Source organism: Bombus affinis, chromosome 17, assembly GCF_024516045.1.
Source record: "Bombus affinis isolate iyBomAffi1 chromosome 17, iyBomAffi1.2, whole genome shotgun sequence".
Classification (NCBI taxonomy): domain Eukaryota; kingdom Metazoa; phylum Arthropoda; class Insecta; order Hymenoptera; family Apidae; genus Bombus; species Bombus affinis.
The window spans coordinates 1949752-1966485 of record NC_066360.1 but is presented as its reverse complement, the minus strand read 5'-3'; the positions used below and the strand labels follow the sequence as shown (position 1 = coordinate 1966485).

General features: G+C 29.6%; 4 protein-coding genes and 1 long non-coding RNA gene across 10 annotated transcripts; 2 read left to right on the top strand and 3 right to left on the bottom strand.

Annotated features, from left to right (window-relative positions):
- Positions 1–1058: 1058 nt before the first annotated feature.
- On the top strand, positions 1059–2299 carry LOC126926011 (ubiquitin-conjugating enzyme E2 T-like). Of its 4 annotated transcripts, none has more exons than XM_050742075.1 (2): positions 1059–1435; positions 1724–2299. In XM_050742075.1, the coding sequence occupies exon 2, from the start codon at positions 1732–1734 to the stop codon at positions 2197–2199; it is 468 nt and encodes a 155-aa protein (XP_050598032.1). In that variant the 5' UTR covers positions 1059–1435; positions 1724–1731; the 3' UTR covers positions 2200–2299. The 4 variants fall into 4 exon arrangements, with proteins under 4 accessions (XP_050598032.1, XP_050598030.1, XP_050598033.1 ...); XM_050742073.1 differs by having other exon boundaries at positions 1662–2299; XM_050742076.1 differs by having other exon boundaries at positions 1060–1257.
- Positions 2300–3130: 831 nt separating this feature from the next.
- On the bottom strand, positions 3131–3774 carry LOC126926016 (uncharacterized). The gene is made up of 2 exons (XR_007714218.1): positions 3404–3774; positions 3131–3320 (listed from the first exon to the last, which is right to left on the bottom strand). It is a non-coding gene; the product is annotated as an uncharacterized LOC126926016 (long non-coding RNA).
- Positions 3775–3796: 22 nt separating this feature from the next.
- LOC126925988 (RNA-binding protein spenito) lies at positions 3797–9211 on the top strand. Its single transcript, XM_050742013.1, has 2 exons — positions 3797–4333; positions 4584–9211. The coding sequence occupies exons 1-2, from the start codon at positions 4212–4214 to the stop codon at positions 6772–6774; spliced, it is 2313 nt and encodes a 770-aa protein (XP_050597970.1). The 5' UTR covers positions 3797–4211; the 3' UTR covers positions 6775–9211.
- A 2152-nt stretch (positions 9212–11363) lies between these two features.
- LOC126926008 (rho GDP-dissociation inhibitor 2) lies at positions 11364–13203 on the bottom strand. Of its 2 annotated transcripts, none has more exons than XM_050742068.1 (4): positions 13036–13203; positions 12250–12438; positions 11944–12168; positions 11364–11705 (listed from the first exon to the last, which is right to left on the bottom strand). In XM_050742068.1, the coding sequence occupies exons 2-4, from the start codon at positions 12431–12433 to the stop codon at positions 11506–11508; spliced, it is 609 nt and encodes a 202-aa protein (XP_050598025.1). In that variant the 5' UTR covers positions 12434–12438; positions 13036–13203; the 3' UTR covers positions 11364–11505. The 2 variants fall into 2 exon arrangements, with proteins under 2 accessions (XP_050598025.1, XP_050598026.1); XM_050742069.1 differs by lacking the exon at positions 13036–13203 and adding an exon at positions 12760–12780.
- A 358-nt stretch (positions 13204–13561) lies between these two features.
- On the bottom strand, positions 13562–16706 carry LOC126925987 (dynein axonemal assembly factor 5). 2 transcript variants are annotated; one of them, XM_050742011.1, is made up of 7 exons: positions 15892–16706; positions 15590–15826; positions 15334–15529; positions 14947–15253; positions 13953–14877; positions 13748–13867; positions 13562–13709 (listed from the first exon to the last, which is right to left on the bottom strand). In XM_050742011.1, exons 1-7 carry the CDS (start codon positions 16592–16594, stop codon positions 13693–13695), a joined length of 2505 nt encoding a protein of 834 aa, XP_050597968.1. In that variant the 5' UTR covers positions 16595–16706; the 3' UTR covers positions 13562–13692. The 2 variants fall into 2 exon arrangements, with proteins under 2 accessions (XP_050597968.1, XP_050597969.1); XM_050742012.1 differs by lacking the exon at positions 13562–13709 and having other exon boundaries at positions 13717–13867; positions 15590–15817.
- Positions 16707–16734: the final 28 nt, after the last annotated feature.

Sequence of the window (16734 nt, the reverse complement as noted above, 5' to 3'; positions counted from 1 at the left end):
TCAAATGTAAGTATTCGATTCTTGTAAAACTGATCGTAAACAAGGAAGAAAACAAGGAAAACAAATAAGACAATGCTTTTATGCTTATGCTTCCCTTGTCTTTCCTACGCTCAATTTGGTGAAATTAACATCGAAATATCCCTCCGTTAAACTAAGCATTTTCGCATAATCGTTAGACAAAATAGTTTAATACTTTAATTAATAGTTTAATACTTGGACAGTTGAAAGATGTACGGTCGAACGGTGTATAACAATGTGTATAGTTCCATTTAAAAAAACAAAGGATAAACGAAAACGCCTCCACGTTTAGGCCAATCTGGTAGTCATCATGAGACGTCCATCTTTAGAATTAACATCGCTCCGTATTCGTCTGCATAGTGAACTTGCCGGATCTCAGGCACAGTTCGCTTAATTTTTATATACATACGTAATAAAATAATGTTATGTAAATAACCAATATGTAGAAACTCAAACGCAATTTTTTTACTTTTTTATTTTCGTCTTACTTTACCTGCTACTTATAGACGAACCCCTTAAATATTTTGCCAAATCTGTATATATACTTTGAACATGCATATATGATATTATAAATATCTCTATCTACCACAGTTACATAATATTTATACATTGTCCATACATAATTAATTTAAAGAAACGATGTATAGATTCAAATCACTTTCTCTAAACAAACATTAATTACGTTCCATCTATACATCCGTTATAACATTAAAACTGGATTCCCTATACATACTGGCAAAAGATGCTATCAAGTTAAATACCATATTTCGTATTTAAAGAGGATTTAATTTAATACAATATCCATTTTTATATCAATATACATTTTATATATTTTTATATATATGTATGTACAAAAATTGAATACACGCGTAAATAAAAATTAACTTGTAAACACTCCAAATATTGCTTAATGGTCGCTAGTGAATAATAATTTTTAGGGATGTTTTATATCATTGAAAAAAATCTGATAAACGGTATAAGTATATTTAATTAAACGACAACAGCTATATTTCCGACACTTCACTTTCCACCTAATCCTCGGGAAAATATATATGTGCTATTTTGTAATATCTCAGATTTTCCCCTAGATTTTGATTACGTAATTTTATTTACCTTTTCCATTACCTGGATCTGTTAAACCAAGTGCTCGCAATATTTGAAAGATACGTCTATTTACAACTGGTTTGAAAACAATCCAACGTTCATAATTTTTAAGCAAAAGTTATGTTACATTAACAGGTAACTTTATGAGATATTAGTACGATATAATCATATTTAAAACAATCGGAAGGTAAAATTTGAATTTAACTTGAATGGGTAAAGATTATGTGCAAGTAGAATGTATTAAGTCAATATATAAAATAATGAAGTAATGATAAACAAATTGGCCGTAACATACAAATAATAATTGATTCAGGTACATACAATTAATTTATTCGTTATTCAGGAAAATGTAATTTTGAGAAAAGAAGGGAACCATTGTCAATTAATTACAATAGAATATACAAGAAACGAGAAAATTATTCAACGATTGAAAATTCTATTTGTGTAATATTTACGTATTACAATTATAAATAGGCAACAATTATATAATAATAGTTTTATTTAAAACTAATGTTATACCGTCTCTTTTGTTTGTTTAGATTAAATTATATTTAGCTTATTGTTTAACTTATATTCAAAGATCTGCTTATTCCTATTAAAGGTGGCATAATGCAGAAATCTATCAGATTAAAACGTGAATTTGAAAAGCTTAGTCAAAATCCTGTCGAAGGTATTTCTTGTTATCCACGGTCTGAAAATTTTGAAAACCTTGTTGCGACGATTATCGGACCAATTGGAAGCCCATATAGTGGACACGTTTTTCAGTTATCCATAGATATTTCTGAACAATATCCGTTTGAACCTCCAAGGATTACGTTTCAAACACCTATTTATCATCCAAATATTGATAATAATGGCCGAATTTGTATGGATCTTTTAAACATGCCACCAAAAGGTAACTGGAATCCAACTATCGGAATAAAAAATCTTCTGGATGCTGTAAAATGCCTATTGGGAAATCCAAATCCTGATGATCCTTTGATGCCAGACATAGCGCAAGAATATAAATTTAATAGACAAGAATTCGACAGAAAGGTACAACAGTTTATGATAGAAAGAAAAAATAAATTGCTATAATTAATCAATACCTATTTCCATTTTTTAAGTAATTCAAGCGTGTTACAAATATATAATATATTTATTACCTTTCTCTTTTTATAAAGGCGTAAGAAATTGACCTTGTTTTCTTTATATACTTCTCATATATTTAACGCAATTCCCTTATTTGTCATATCATCTTCTATATTTTCTTGAAAACTTTTATGTTGGCTTTTTCCCAAACAAAATTTATAAACTTTTATAAATATACACAGAATGTATAAATATTATGTATAAAGAGCAATACAATTTCAGGTCGGTGGGCATTTGTAAGAAACGTTTGGTGAAAAACTGTCAACTGCAGCTTGAATTTTAGTTTTAATTTCAAAATCTTTTTGTTTTCATTGTATTTTGTTCGTCGTTGCATAAAAAAAACTTTTCAAACAAATATTGAATGGGACTGAAGGAGGAACTATCTGTTGTTGTTATTAGCTTTCTTTATAAGTGGAGATGTAGGCCATGTAAATTATATTTTTTTATAATGCAATCACATTTCATAATGATGTGCCGATCAATGCACCTCATCTTCCAATGGTGATCTTTACGCATAATATTTATACACCCTCTACAATTAATAGATCATAGTTTACAAAACTTGTCATTCTTACTAAACTTTCTACTTGTAAAATTCCAAAATGAAAACAGAATGTTTAAGAATATTTGTTATTAGGAAGTCTTTAATAATTCAATGATAATCTTAGCAAAACTAAATCAGATTAGATTCATATAAAACCTATACAGAGATAGCAAAAATATATAGATGAATTGATGCACAATATTTTCATACTGTCAGAAATTACCAAACGACCTTAGATAATCACGCACCTTTCACATATTATATATAATTAAATTTATCTTCTATAAACTGCACACCTACATAAAGAAATATGTAGTTTTTAATTAAAAAAAAAAAAAAAAAAAAGAAAGAAAGAAAAAGAAACTAACCTTGAAATTTTCAAAATGTATGCCCTAAATAAAAATGTATTAATCGTTCGATAACCGCATCCATAAATTAATTTCTCTTTGAAACATTTCTTTCAATATTTATCATCTTTAAAGACACTTGCGTGAAAATATATTTACTTAAAATATAAAACAATCTGTAATTAGAAACAATTATATCATATATTTTATTAACCTTTTTTTTTATTTATAGCGCATTAAAATGTGCTATATATTATACCTGAAAGCATTCAAATGTACGGATGATGCAATAAATTACTTACTACTTATGGCATTAACATTTATGAAAAAGAATTACCCCTTAAACGGGTAAAAATCTTTTTTCAAATTCGAAACAATAACATCTTTATAACGGTATAGATACGCGATTTGAATTCATTTATTTCTACTTATTTCCAAAATTAAATAGAATGGAAAAAAATAAAATTATCTATTGCAACCAATTTTTTTTTTGCAACCAATCAAATTTCTTATAGAATGCACTCTCTCGTGAAATAGTACAACTACTGGTATGCTTGGAATGCCCTCTAGAAAGAAAAACGCGTAGCTGGTTTCTTCAATACATGTTGAGCAGATCTTCTCGTTTCGTCGACGGAAACATACTACTTGCACGTCAATTTGCGAATCAATAGTTTTCACATACAAGTAGCAGCACTATACATATATATATATATACATATATACATACATACACACATAAAGAGAGAGAGAGAGAGAGAGAGAGAGAGAGAGAGAGAAATCAAAACAAATATAATTTGGAAAGAGCAAACCGAGTTAAAAGAGAATAAGAGATTTGAAAAAATGCAGAGCTCAAATATTTGATTAAATTTCTATGGAATTACTTTTAGCGTACTAGGAAATTCCGGAAGTTAAGTAAGGAAAGAGGAAAGTCGCCATTTTGTGCTCATTGAGGAGGATAAAGACATCGTGAATGACGGCTTGATTCAAGCCGCGTAATCTTTGTGTAATTATTGTTCCTTTGTTTTTCCTTCGCCATTTGTTCGGCTCTGCCGTGTTAAACAGCGTTGATGATTGGGATTCCGCGTGACGATCGACATAAGATCACGGTTAAAATCCGCAACAATATGAAAAGGAGCTCTAGTCGTGACACTCCTCCGCGCGTCAAGAGAAGTAGATCATCGATGGGACGGTAAAAATTTTCATAATATATTAAACTCTATTTTTAGAAATTTATACGAAGTGTGTATTATTTTACTTTATATTTCTTTACTAGAATAGATACTTAGGTATATAGACTTAGAGATGGTATATAACATTACCTAGAGGTAACAAGTACATATGTACATATAGTAAATCGTTGAAATTTTTTGTTTTACGATATAACAAAAAGTATTTCAGTTATAACTATATTTAAAAAATATATTTTAATTAATTTGCAGATACGATGATTCCAGTGATGAGCGAATAACTCCTGAAAGAATTCGTCGACGTAGTAGAGGTGCAAGAAGTCCCAGTCCTCCAACGCGTGCCTCCTCTCATGCTCGTTATGTAGAATCAAGCTCCCATAGAGATGATTATTTAAGAGCACCCAGAGAATTACCACCAGAACGTCCATATAGTTATAAAGTGCTTTGTATCAGTTCAATTCACCCAAAAGCAAGTGACGAAGTGATAAAAGATACTCTTTATAGAGAATATAAGAAGTTCGGAGATTTTTCTATTAGAATTTCTCATGAATTAGATGAACGTGTTGCATATGTTTGCTTCAGAAGTTCAGAGGATGCTAGAGATGCAAAGCATGCAAAACCAAGAATCATTATGTATGACAAGGTAGCGCTTGTTGAACCAGTTTATGAAAGACCTGATACTTACCGTCGTCCAAGATCGATTACGCCCCCTGATTATGAAAGATACTACGCCAGAAGTCCTGGTCCAACAGATAGACATAGACCTTTAGAAAGATATGAAAGAGTTTATGGACCTCCAGTCGGTTTGCCTCCACCGCACAGAGAAATGAGGCGTGAAGCAATCCCTCCTCCTCATCATGAATTTGTTAGACCACCAATTCATCATGGTCCACCCCATGTTCATCCTGGCCCACCTCATCATTATGGCCCTCCAAGGCATATGATGATTCGACATCCAGTTCATGGATTTGAACGTGTGGAGAATAAAAAAGATAAATTTCCCAATTATTTACATCATGTTTCTCCAGAAGATGACCCACTAGCAACAAGAACACTTTTTGCAGGGAACTTAGAGATCAACATTACAGAAGATGAATTAAGACGTATCTTTAGTAAATACGGAATTGTTGACGATATTGACATTAAAAGACCTCCACCCGGTACAGGAAATGCTTATGCTTTTGTCAGATTTCAGACGTTGGATATGGCGCATAGATGTAAAGTTGAACTCTCTGGACAATATATAGGAAAATTCCAATGTAAAATTGGATATGGGAAAGCTACGCCTACCACAAGAATTTGGGTTGGTGGTTTAGGACCATGGACTTCCGTACCACAGCTAGAAAGAGAATTTGATCGATTTGGGGCAATAAAAAAGATTGATTACATTAAAGGCGATAGTAATGCTTATATCTTATATGATTCGATTGATGCAGCACAGGCTGCTGTAAAAGAAATGAGAGGATTTCCTCTAGGTGGTCCAGATAGGAGGCTGAGAGTCGATTTTGCAGATGTGACTCCTGGATTTGGATATAAACCAAGACCCTACCCGGAAGAAAGTGGAGAGTTTAGACCAAGGCCAGTAGATTATGAACCTCCTTACGATCCTTACGGGCCAGATAGTGATTTTGGTTATGGACCAAGAGGATTCCGAGGTAGAGGATCTGCACCTTGGCATGAAAGAAGGGGCGGAGGAAGAGGGGGTTATCGCGGGACTTATCCAGAAAATTACATGAGAGAAGAAGCCGATTGGTCCAGCCGCAGACCGCCTCCAGAATTAGAGTATGAAACACCAAGAAGCTTACGTCGATCTTTATCGAGAGAACCTGGTGTAGATAGATCAAGATCAAGATCTCCTCGTAGAAGGCAAATTGACTCTGATTCCGATTCAGAGAATACTCGTAGCGGAATGCTTTCTACTTCTCGAACATTACCTGAAGTGGCAAGGAAATCAATAGCAATTTGGCAAGGAGCACTAATCTTAAAGAATTCTCTATTTCCAGCTAAGTTCCATTTAACAGATGGTGACACAGAAATAATCGAGGCCTTGATGAAAGATGAAGATGGAAAACATATGTTGAGAATTACACAAAGATTACGTTTAGATCAACCAAAATTAGATGATGTGTCAAAGAGAATTCAAACTTCTAGTTCACATGCTATTTTCCTAGGACTGGCTGGTTCAAGTACAGTTATATCTACAGATGATGCTAATGTTCAAACCAGACCCTTACGCAACCTAGTATCATATTTAAAGCAAAAGGAAGCAGCTGGTGTCATTTCTTTGCTTAACAAAGATACAGAGGGAACTGGGGTGCTTTATGCATTTCCACCTTGTACATTCTCTACAGAACTATTAAAACGAACCTGTCCAAGCCTCAGTGAAGAGGGACTTAAGGAGGATCATCTGGTAATCGTCGTTGTTAAGGGGGGTAGTGCTTAAGTTTCCTCGATAATCGCAAACCAGAACGGATACATGTATATACTGGCTGGGGTGTTTAGTACCATTTCTCGTATTAAAAATGAGTTACAGTCTTTTAAAGAAATACTTTATATCTAAAATGTGCAAAATTTTAGAAGATTTATAATATGAATCTGTCTTTATGATCTTTCTTCTCGTAAATCACCATATTTGCATCGACAAAAAATATTTGTTAAAAATTGTACATTATATAATATAGATTGAAGTTTTGTATCAAAAAAAAAAAAAAAAAAAAGAAAAAAGAAAAAAAGGAAAAAAAAAGAGAGAAAGAAAAAGAAAAGCTTAAACAAAAGGTATTGAAACAAAGTATCAAAAATATTCAGAGTAAACATACATGATATAAATTTTTTAAATAATTAATTTTATTAATAAATGTTATGTACAATGATACATACAATAGTTTCAATTGTGAAAGAAATTTCAAAATATAAATTCAGGCATTTATTACATCGTAAGAAAATTATTGTATCAGATCAATGTAAACAATTCCTTTTTACGTACTCTTTTTCTTTTAATTATGAATGTTTAGGGACATCGAAAGGTTACTAGACGTACAAGCCTGTATATGCATAAAAAGAAATGAAATTATTATGAATCTGAATTGCAAGAAAAATTTAAGTTATATTAATAACAATATTAAAGTAATAATAATGATAATAATTCTATACAGGATGTTATTTTAATTTTCAATCAAATATATTGATTAATTTTTATTATAATATTTCCAGCTGTTACGTATATATACTCTTAATTTTTCTTTTTATTTAGAAAAGTATTCATAGCGTTTAACATTAAAGCAATTCAGAGTTCATTAAGTTCTGAGGAAACGCTTAATTAAGTTATTTTAATTATCATAAACAATTCGTAAGAGACGTAGATTTAATTTGTATTATATTCGTATAATCTGCGCATATATATATCTATATATATATATATATATATATATATATATGCATATATATGCATATATATGTATATATACACACGCGCGCGCGTGCGCGCATCTACATATACACACGCATGCACGCACGCGCACACACGCACACACACACACACACACACAGTTCTTTCATATTCAAGTGAAATCTTTTAAAAAATGTTTTGTTTTCAAAATTTCATGATGAATCTTCTTTTACAATATGAATCTTAATGAAGGTAAAGGTGAAATATGAAAGGTCTGGTCGAAACTATATTTGATACAGTAATTAAGTAATTAAGTCTAGTTAATTGTAAAGCTGCATTTTATGACTATGTAGAATTATCCGTGTGATATATACATCTAACACTTATGTAAGTGAATTGTGCGAACGTGTTTTGAAAAGTGAACTTAATGAAAGTGAAAGGACAGTATCCCCAAATAGCTCTACGTGCTTTTCTTCCAGTGAAACAGCACAGAATCTAAAAAGACAGTGTTTGGTGATGAATATTTGAAAAGCATAGAAGAAAAAAAGCAGAACGTGTACAGTGAAATGTAAAAAAAAAAAAAAATCCAAGTGTTTGTGCTTGGCGACCAACACTGTGACGCTCTTTTAAAGTACTATTTTAAAAGTGCGTTATAGCATGGCGCAACCAAAGGTGCAGTGGTTCAATAATACTATAGTGTCGGAACAACAAATAGATGACTATTACGCTGAGTCAATGCGTTCATTATTCCTACTTTACCTACCAAAGTTTCAGTGGCGTCAAATGAAAGTAAAGATTGTTGCATTAGAAATGTAAATGATTTTTAACGGGAAAAATGCATTAATAATTTCAGTGGCATTTAAAGATGTAACGACCTATTTAATAGGGAATGAAAATTTTAAAAGAAGAAATATTTAGTTAGTTTCAGTGGTATCAAAAGAAAACAATTATTATGTAGGAAAGTTTTAATTATATTGCTTAAAAAAAAAAAAAAAAAAAAGAAAAAGAGAGAGAGAAAAGAAAAAAAAAGAAAGAGAGATGCATGCTGTGACTTAACTTGGTCGTATGGGTTGAACACAAGTTTTCTCGTGAAGTTGATCGTGAATTTGGTGGTGTGATATTCTTTGTTTTGTCAAGAAGTTCTTTCTCATCTTGCTTAGACCAATTGTGTAATTAGTGTTGTCTGTGGTCTGTGGCCATTTTCGGTTCTCCCAATTTTCAAAAAGTAACAAGCATTGAAGGAAAGAATAGCATTTCCATGTCTTGAATAAAATAAAAACAGTCGTGCCAAATGTAAAAGTGAAAAATGGTCGGTGTCGTTTCAGTGTTCCTTTTTAAATTTTAAATTCAGAAATTTTGTAAAAAAAATCCATTAACATTAAAAAAAGATTTGTTTCAGAACAGCCACAACGAAAGGATAGAAGGATAGAAGAATTCATCTTTACTCCAATGTATTTGATACATTATACAAATAAATCATTTAAATTGGCAAATACTTCAAAGTGCAATTCTTTTAATACTGAGGAGACACATAAAATAAAATATATGCAATAACCTCTCACCTATCATTCAGGCAAAAATATTAGTATAGTACCATATAATGGTGGAAGTAAAAATTGATTCACAGTAGTAAGAAATTTATATTTCACGGATTGACTTATGATATACTAGAATCGTAAAATTTCATTGCTTTCATTATATTTGCTACGTTTATAATTAAACTTTGTTCAATTTTTCATTTCTAAAAACTGACCATAATAATTGGAGATTAAAGTCAATATTTTTAAACATATTACACATGTATATATGTGTATATATATATAAATCAGTTAGGTTATTTTATTTTAGGTTATGTGATTATCAACTCAAAGGAAGTTACATATATATAGTTAAAAAAATAGAATATAAATAAATCAATGATCTTTTATTTTTATACATAAAACTAGCATTAATTAAGAAAAACTGTTTTTAGTACAGAAAGTTACATTTAAAGAATCTGATATTAGATTACTTCATAAAATACATAATTGTAAGGACGATTATTTTTTACTAACATGTATATTTATTACATTCTCGCACTTATAGACAAGACATAATTATTTTTCAATACAAAAATGTTACATGGTCATTGTAAATGAATCAAAATTTTTATTTTTCAAATATTTATAAAATATTAATCGAAAAATGTTACGATCTATACATTTATGAACATTCTAAATATTTAACACCATAAAACCATCACATTAGTTTATTACAACAAAATATCTTTTGCCATGCTTTATTTAAATAAAATATATATTAATTGAATGTAGTAAAAATATAACAAAAGCGGAGCATAAAATAATAATTGCAAACAATTTACTAACATTCATTTTTTACTGCAGCTAGTTAGAGTTTATTGTATATGTAGTATAACCTTAAAATTATAGGTTAACATGTGTCCAGTTGTAGAATCACGAACAGTATTAAATACATTTTCGGTGCATTCTTAAATAGAATCAACTTCGGAACTTTTAAAATTGTTTTGTTTTTCATTTGTTTTTACTGCTATGTGACATTATTAGCGTGGTACTGTTAATGAATAAAGTAGAGAAGCAATTCTAATAAACTATTATTTCTAAAATGTAGAAAAAAAAAAAAAATGAATAATATATTAAAATAACACTTTATAATAACAAACATTTAGTCCCTCTAATTGAAACTTGATATTGTTCTACACATAAGGACTCGTGTTAAATGCATACATTATTTATTACACATCATGCACAGCAAAGAAAATCAGCAAAAAAATAATTTCCGCTTGTAACTTGCCTTTTCTAAGCTGTAACTGAGAAGCAATTTATATTTTTATTTTTATTGTAGTTTGGAATTACAATTGCAATACATATTGCAATTTCTATTAATGTACATTATAAAATTTTTTCTAAAAGAAAGATTGTTTTAATAAAACAATTATTATTTCATACTGTAAATCTTATTAAAACAAAAGAATTAATTAATAGTTTAAATTTGACACATGAAGGACTATAAAAATGTCATATTATGTGGGAAATCTTTCCATATTTTAAAACAATTTAAATCCAATATGATATAATAAAAAGTGATAATGTATATATGTATATGACATAAAGAAATATTTGAAGCGCACCATTTAAATTTTCTACATTAATAATGTGTCGTATATTAACTTGATATATATTTATATCCTTGAACTATATATTTATATTTCCAAGCTTTGAATACTAAAAGACAAACTATTTGAAATAATAGCATGTTCTTGTCATTCAACTGTTAGTTAAAATATACTATTAAGGGATTTGAATCAAGACAGTAAACTTTAGCAAAATGTGTTAACAATATAATACTAAAGAATCTTACACTGATCTTAATTGGAAAAATTAAGAGGAATATATGAATAACCACAATATAAAGGCAATTAAATACTGACTGATATACACAATTCAAATGATTATAAAATAGTACCTACGTGATTCACTATGTATGTGTATACATACATATACATATATTTATGTAAATATGTATACACATATACATATCTTAGTATGTGCGTTTATGTATGCATATATTCATGTACTCAATTGTTCACTTTTAAGGTTTACGATTTAGGAAAAGTATCTAAATAAATATCAATGTTACTCTTTCTCTTATTACTTAAAAAATACAGTTATGGCATCGCAGTATGACTGAATATCTATAAAAATTAGAGTCCCTTTTGGCATTTTTATTTTAATTGCGATCGTTGTAGGGCTTCCCATTATAAAAGGGAGCTTACTCTTTCCAGTCTTTCTTAATTTCAAATGACCATTCCCACTTTAGGTGTTCGTGTTTGTCATCATCAGTAAACAAAGAGCTTACACTATAAGAACCACGTGCCATTACTCCAGCTGGTGCATCCTCTGTTGGTGTTGTATATGATTGAATTTCCGTTTTTGGAGGATAAGAACCCACCATATGCATCATCTTATCCACTGAAAGGATAACAAGGCAAATGAATATTAAACATGTTAAGCCATACATACATTATTGTCAATACTTTGTTTTAAAAATACCTGTGACACCTAAAGCAGAAAGCATTGAACAAAAATTAAATATAATGGTTTAATATTAATTTAGTAATTTAAATTAGGCATAATTAAAAATTTTAAGTTAGCAATAAAAAAGAAAGTTAAGATATAACTAATATTTTATCTTTAATGAAAATTTTACCTGGCATTCCAAGACGATAAGTTTTTTGAACATATTTTAGGCCATGCACAATTTCACGTTGAACAATGAAGTCAATCCTGATCCTGTAGCTAACACCTTCTTTTATTACAAACGTCTGTTTCTTTAACTGAGAGAGGTCACCTGTTAAATCTAATTCCATATCTGGCCGATCTGCTACGCACAGCGCTAACTTTTTTACTATTACTTTCCTGGGATCATTTGGATCTATAAAATTTTAGAGCATCATACCTTTTATTTATCTTCTCTTTTAGGTAATTTATTTTAAATATTTAGTGAAATGCGCACCTACAACAACACCTCCAGACTTTGCCTCTCCCAAAAGAGTTTCTTTATATTTGCGTAAACTTTCATCTTCTTTATCTGTTTCTAGGATTTGTTCTATTGTTTTTTCTGGTGGGGGTTTGTAGTTAGATTCCACTTCTAATTCTTCTTCTACGGAGTCAATGTGATCGGTATTAGGTTCTGACATGTTTACTGTGACAAAAACATATTTTATTAATAGCTTAAATACTATAAACTTAAATATTATAGGTCACATGAGAATATTCCAAGTATTTTATGAGAAATTCTACATCACGGATCCTGATAAATATTTCACTTATTTGACAACAGAACTTCACAGGCTAAACGGTTGCTGAATTATGAGAATAATGGAAAAGTTGGTTATTAATCTTGGTTAATAATTGATCGGTAATGAATCTGATACTTCTAACAGTAATAAACGTAACATTATGTTTAATCATTAACCAGTTTTTGAAATTCGAACATCAGTACAGATATATATTTATGACGTACAGATATGACCATGTAGATATGCTTCTATAGAATATTTTTAGATGATTCAAATTAAAAATTCAGCACAAATTATTCATGTTATGTATTTCTTCAATATTTTCATATTACTAAGAAATATTAAGTAATTATTCCATTATAGAATAAATGTGTGAATTATTCAGATAAGAAAGTGACAGAAAGATAAAAAATGTTTGAACAGACTTACGAACGAAAAAAAAAATTCATAAAAAGTACTTTTCAACTAGAAGAGATACAATGTTCAAATAGTACGCTTACCACAATTATAAAATAATAAGATGAAGCTTGAAATGAAAACTTGGACAGAATTATTGGCAATTTCTTAATCCTGTTTGCCACCCCTTTGTGATTCGCCTCTGAAAGCGGAAGACATGGACAATATGGCGACTTCAAAAGGGCGGGTACTTCCTGTTTTAATACTTTTTTAAGGTTAACTTTTCCTTCCATAGGTTCCTGTGTTATTTCTCGTCGAAAAGGAATAGTTTATCTATATTATCATTTTATGAGATCTTTCGATTTACCTAATATGTATGTTTATCTTTAATCTCTTGGCCATTTAAATATATTACAAATTTCCTAAATCGTGCACGTTCGTATATTCTTTAAGTCTATAGATCGTCTTCCCACGTTTTTGTATATACGTATTCATTTTTAGACGTTAATTTATTTAATAAATTAAGTAGTAAATTCTTTGTAGGTATTTATATCAAACAGTTATTATATTTTCACGTTAATTGTTAAAAAGAATTGCCAGAAATTAAGATAACCTTAAAATGAGACGATATTTTAGGTTCTGTCTATGAAATTTATTTTGGATAAATTAATTAATTTTTGTTTACAATAATTATACATATACATTATACAAGAAATATTATTACTGAATAGAATATTACTCTTACATAATAAATAACAATTTTACTCATTGGTTAAAAAGAAATTGACAGTGATCAATTTTATTTATTGGTTAAAATAAATTGACAGTGTTCTATTAATGTTTCCATATCCCTTTGATTTCTAAAATTTGTCTTACATTTCTGAAGTTTCTGATATAATAATTCTGGATGCACTTTAGCCAATTCCTTTAATTTATCTAAAAGATAAGCATTTTATATATAACAATTATATTACAATTTGGATATTATATTAAAATGCACTCTTAATTTAAACATTATTACCTAATACAATATTTTGAAATTTGCTGTCCGGATCATCCAAATATATTATAATTGTGGTATACAAAGTATCTACATGTCCTTTATTAAACTGTATGTCATAATCCTTAGGTATTGCGCTCCAAACTTCTGTTAGAGCTTCTAATGATATTACTCTAACATCGTCACATCCATCATCAAGTCTTTTCAAAAGTATTGGATATATTTTATGTATGTATTCTTCCGTGAGGTGATCAAACTGCTTCCGGATACACATTATTAAATACATAGCTTGCAAAGAATAAAATCTACTTGTTTTAGAATTATCATCTGCAAGACTAATTAAGACAGGAATTATTTGATCAAATATTAAACAAATATTTTCTTCATCATGATTTGTAATTCTCTCCATAGCAGAGTCTTTTTCATATTTATTTAAAAACGAACATAAACAAGTTACTGCAGCGGTACGTATAGCTTCAGCAGTCCTTCCTGCTGTCCAAATCAATCCAGGAAGTATACAATCTTCCAAAAATTGACTAGAAAATTTTATATCCATAATCTCATTTGAAGGTCCTTGATTAAAATATTCTGATAATAAAATAAAATGTTTCAGTCTCAATTCAGGATCTGCATCATCCGTCAGAGTTTGTTTTAGAACTGGTAAAATAATGTTCATATTATAAGCAAAAGTTTGCTTAGCATAAGTTAAACATGCACAAAAAATTTGAGATTCTGGATCATGAATTGACCATGATTTATAGTCAGAAAATGTTGAAAATAATTGGCCAATGTATTTATGATATAACTCTCCGACATTATCAAGTGAATTAATGCTAGCAAGTATGCTTAGTAATTCTTGTGCTTTTAAATTTATCAAATTTTCTTGTGTCATAGATAAAACGGTGAATATTATTATAAATAATTCCTTTGATATAAGTTTGCAATCCTAAAATTTGTTTAATATATTAGCGCAAGAAATAACAAAATTAATGATGTAGATATATATAAAACAAACCATTTTGCATGCTAAAAGTAAAGAAGAACAACAAGAAAGTATTTCTTTTTGATATGCTCCTTTTTTACTTTGACAGATATGCGATTGTTGTAAGAATTTTCCAATATCTTCTAATAATGGAAGAAGTGTACACTGTTCACTACCTTTTAAAACTGCAGAAAATACTTTTAAATGACCTACGGATGGAGCGTCTTCAATAGTAGGGATTATCAAATGACAATAGATTTTTGGAGGTACAAAATATCCTAAATATTCTGCAGCTCTTTCTACATTTTCTACAACCCTGTTATCTTCATCATTACAAGCACTAATAAATAATTATTAGTCAACAGTATGATTAGTTAAATATTAATTTGACAATGTATATCTTAATACTAATACATTTACCGATACATAGGAGGTAAGAGTTTTCCAATATGCTGTATTATATCTTCTTCTATGTTTAAAATAAATACACAAAGTAATTGTGCAGATCGTACTCGTATGTCTGCAATCCAATCTCCTAATTCCAAACAAATTCCATTTATCAATTTACTGAAGCATTGTTGTGCTATCACACGACATCCTAAGTTTGGTCTAATAACTGTAAGAAATTTATAACGACATAAATAATATTTTATAACAATTTGTTAACTAAACATACCATTAGGGTAATGATCACGATCTTTGGTAAGAAAGTCCAGTTTGTTTTTCAATTTTTCATCATTCTGGTTTTCTTCTACATACAATTGTCCCGCAGCATCCCAGAAATTGCCAGCTTTCTGTCTAATTTCTTCTAATTCATCATGTAGACCCGTTAAAAGTAGTGGAAGAATTTTATGCCACCAGTTATATCGATCTTTTAGATTTAGATGCCAATAACCTGCTACTTCTATTACAGCTATGAAACAGTACAATGATATTGAATATAATTTGTTTAAATAAAGAATAAGAATAATGAAATACCTTTTCTAACAAGACCATTCTGATCAAACAACCTTTCTGCCATAGGTGTAGCTACTTCTTCTATAGATTTACTATTTCCATATTGGATTAAATCTCCTATTGTTTTAATAGAAGCGATTCTAATTCTATGATGTTGGTGTGTAAAGTTATTTAGAATTGGTTTTACAAAGTTTTGCGACTGTGCGTAGAAATATCTTGACAAATTCTTTGCAAATTCAGATATACAATCACAGCTTTCTCTTTTAACAAGTGGATAATTGTCCGCTAGACTTTGTACTAAGATTTTTGTTAAATCATCAATGTATAATGCTAATAAGTTTTCGTATTTCAATACAATTATTTTTAATAACGTAATACACTTCAGTCGAACTTCCTCTGAAGTTTCTATTTGCTCAGAAGAACCTAATCTCTTGGATAAAATTGGGAGTAAATGCATAATATACTTATCATTCGGTGCTAAATTAATTATAAATAACTTGATAATCTCCAGTGTTCGATCACGACATTCTTCTACAGAATCATTTAAAATTCTCAACAGATATTTATTTATAATATCCCATAATTTTACGGTTTCATTCTCAGATTGCTGTAATTCTAACAAAGTGAAAACTTCCTTCAAACCTTGTATTCGTCGCTTTTTTACTTCCGATTGCAACATAACACAAATTCTAGTAAATTCATTATTTGCAGTTTCCACAGACATTCTGACAAAGCTTAAAAGGAAAGCTTAAAAGGAAAATTTCAAACAATTTAGAAGCTGCTGATTTTGAGGCTATAGTTGATCTATTGCCATAGCAACATTTTTATTGATCCATTTGTTTCAATTCGAACGTGTTCACCGAT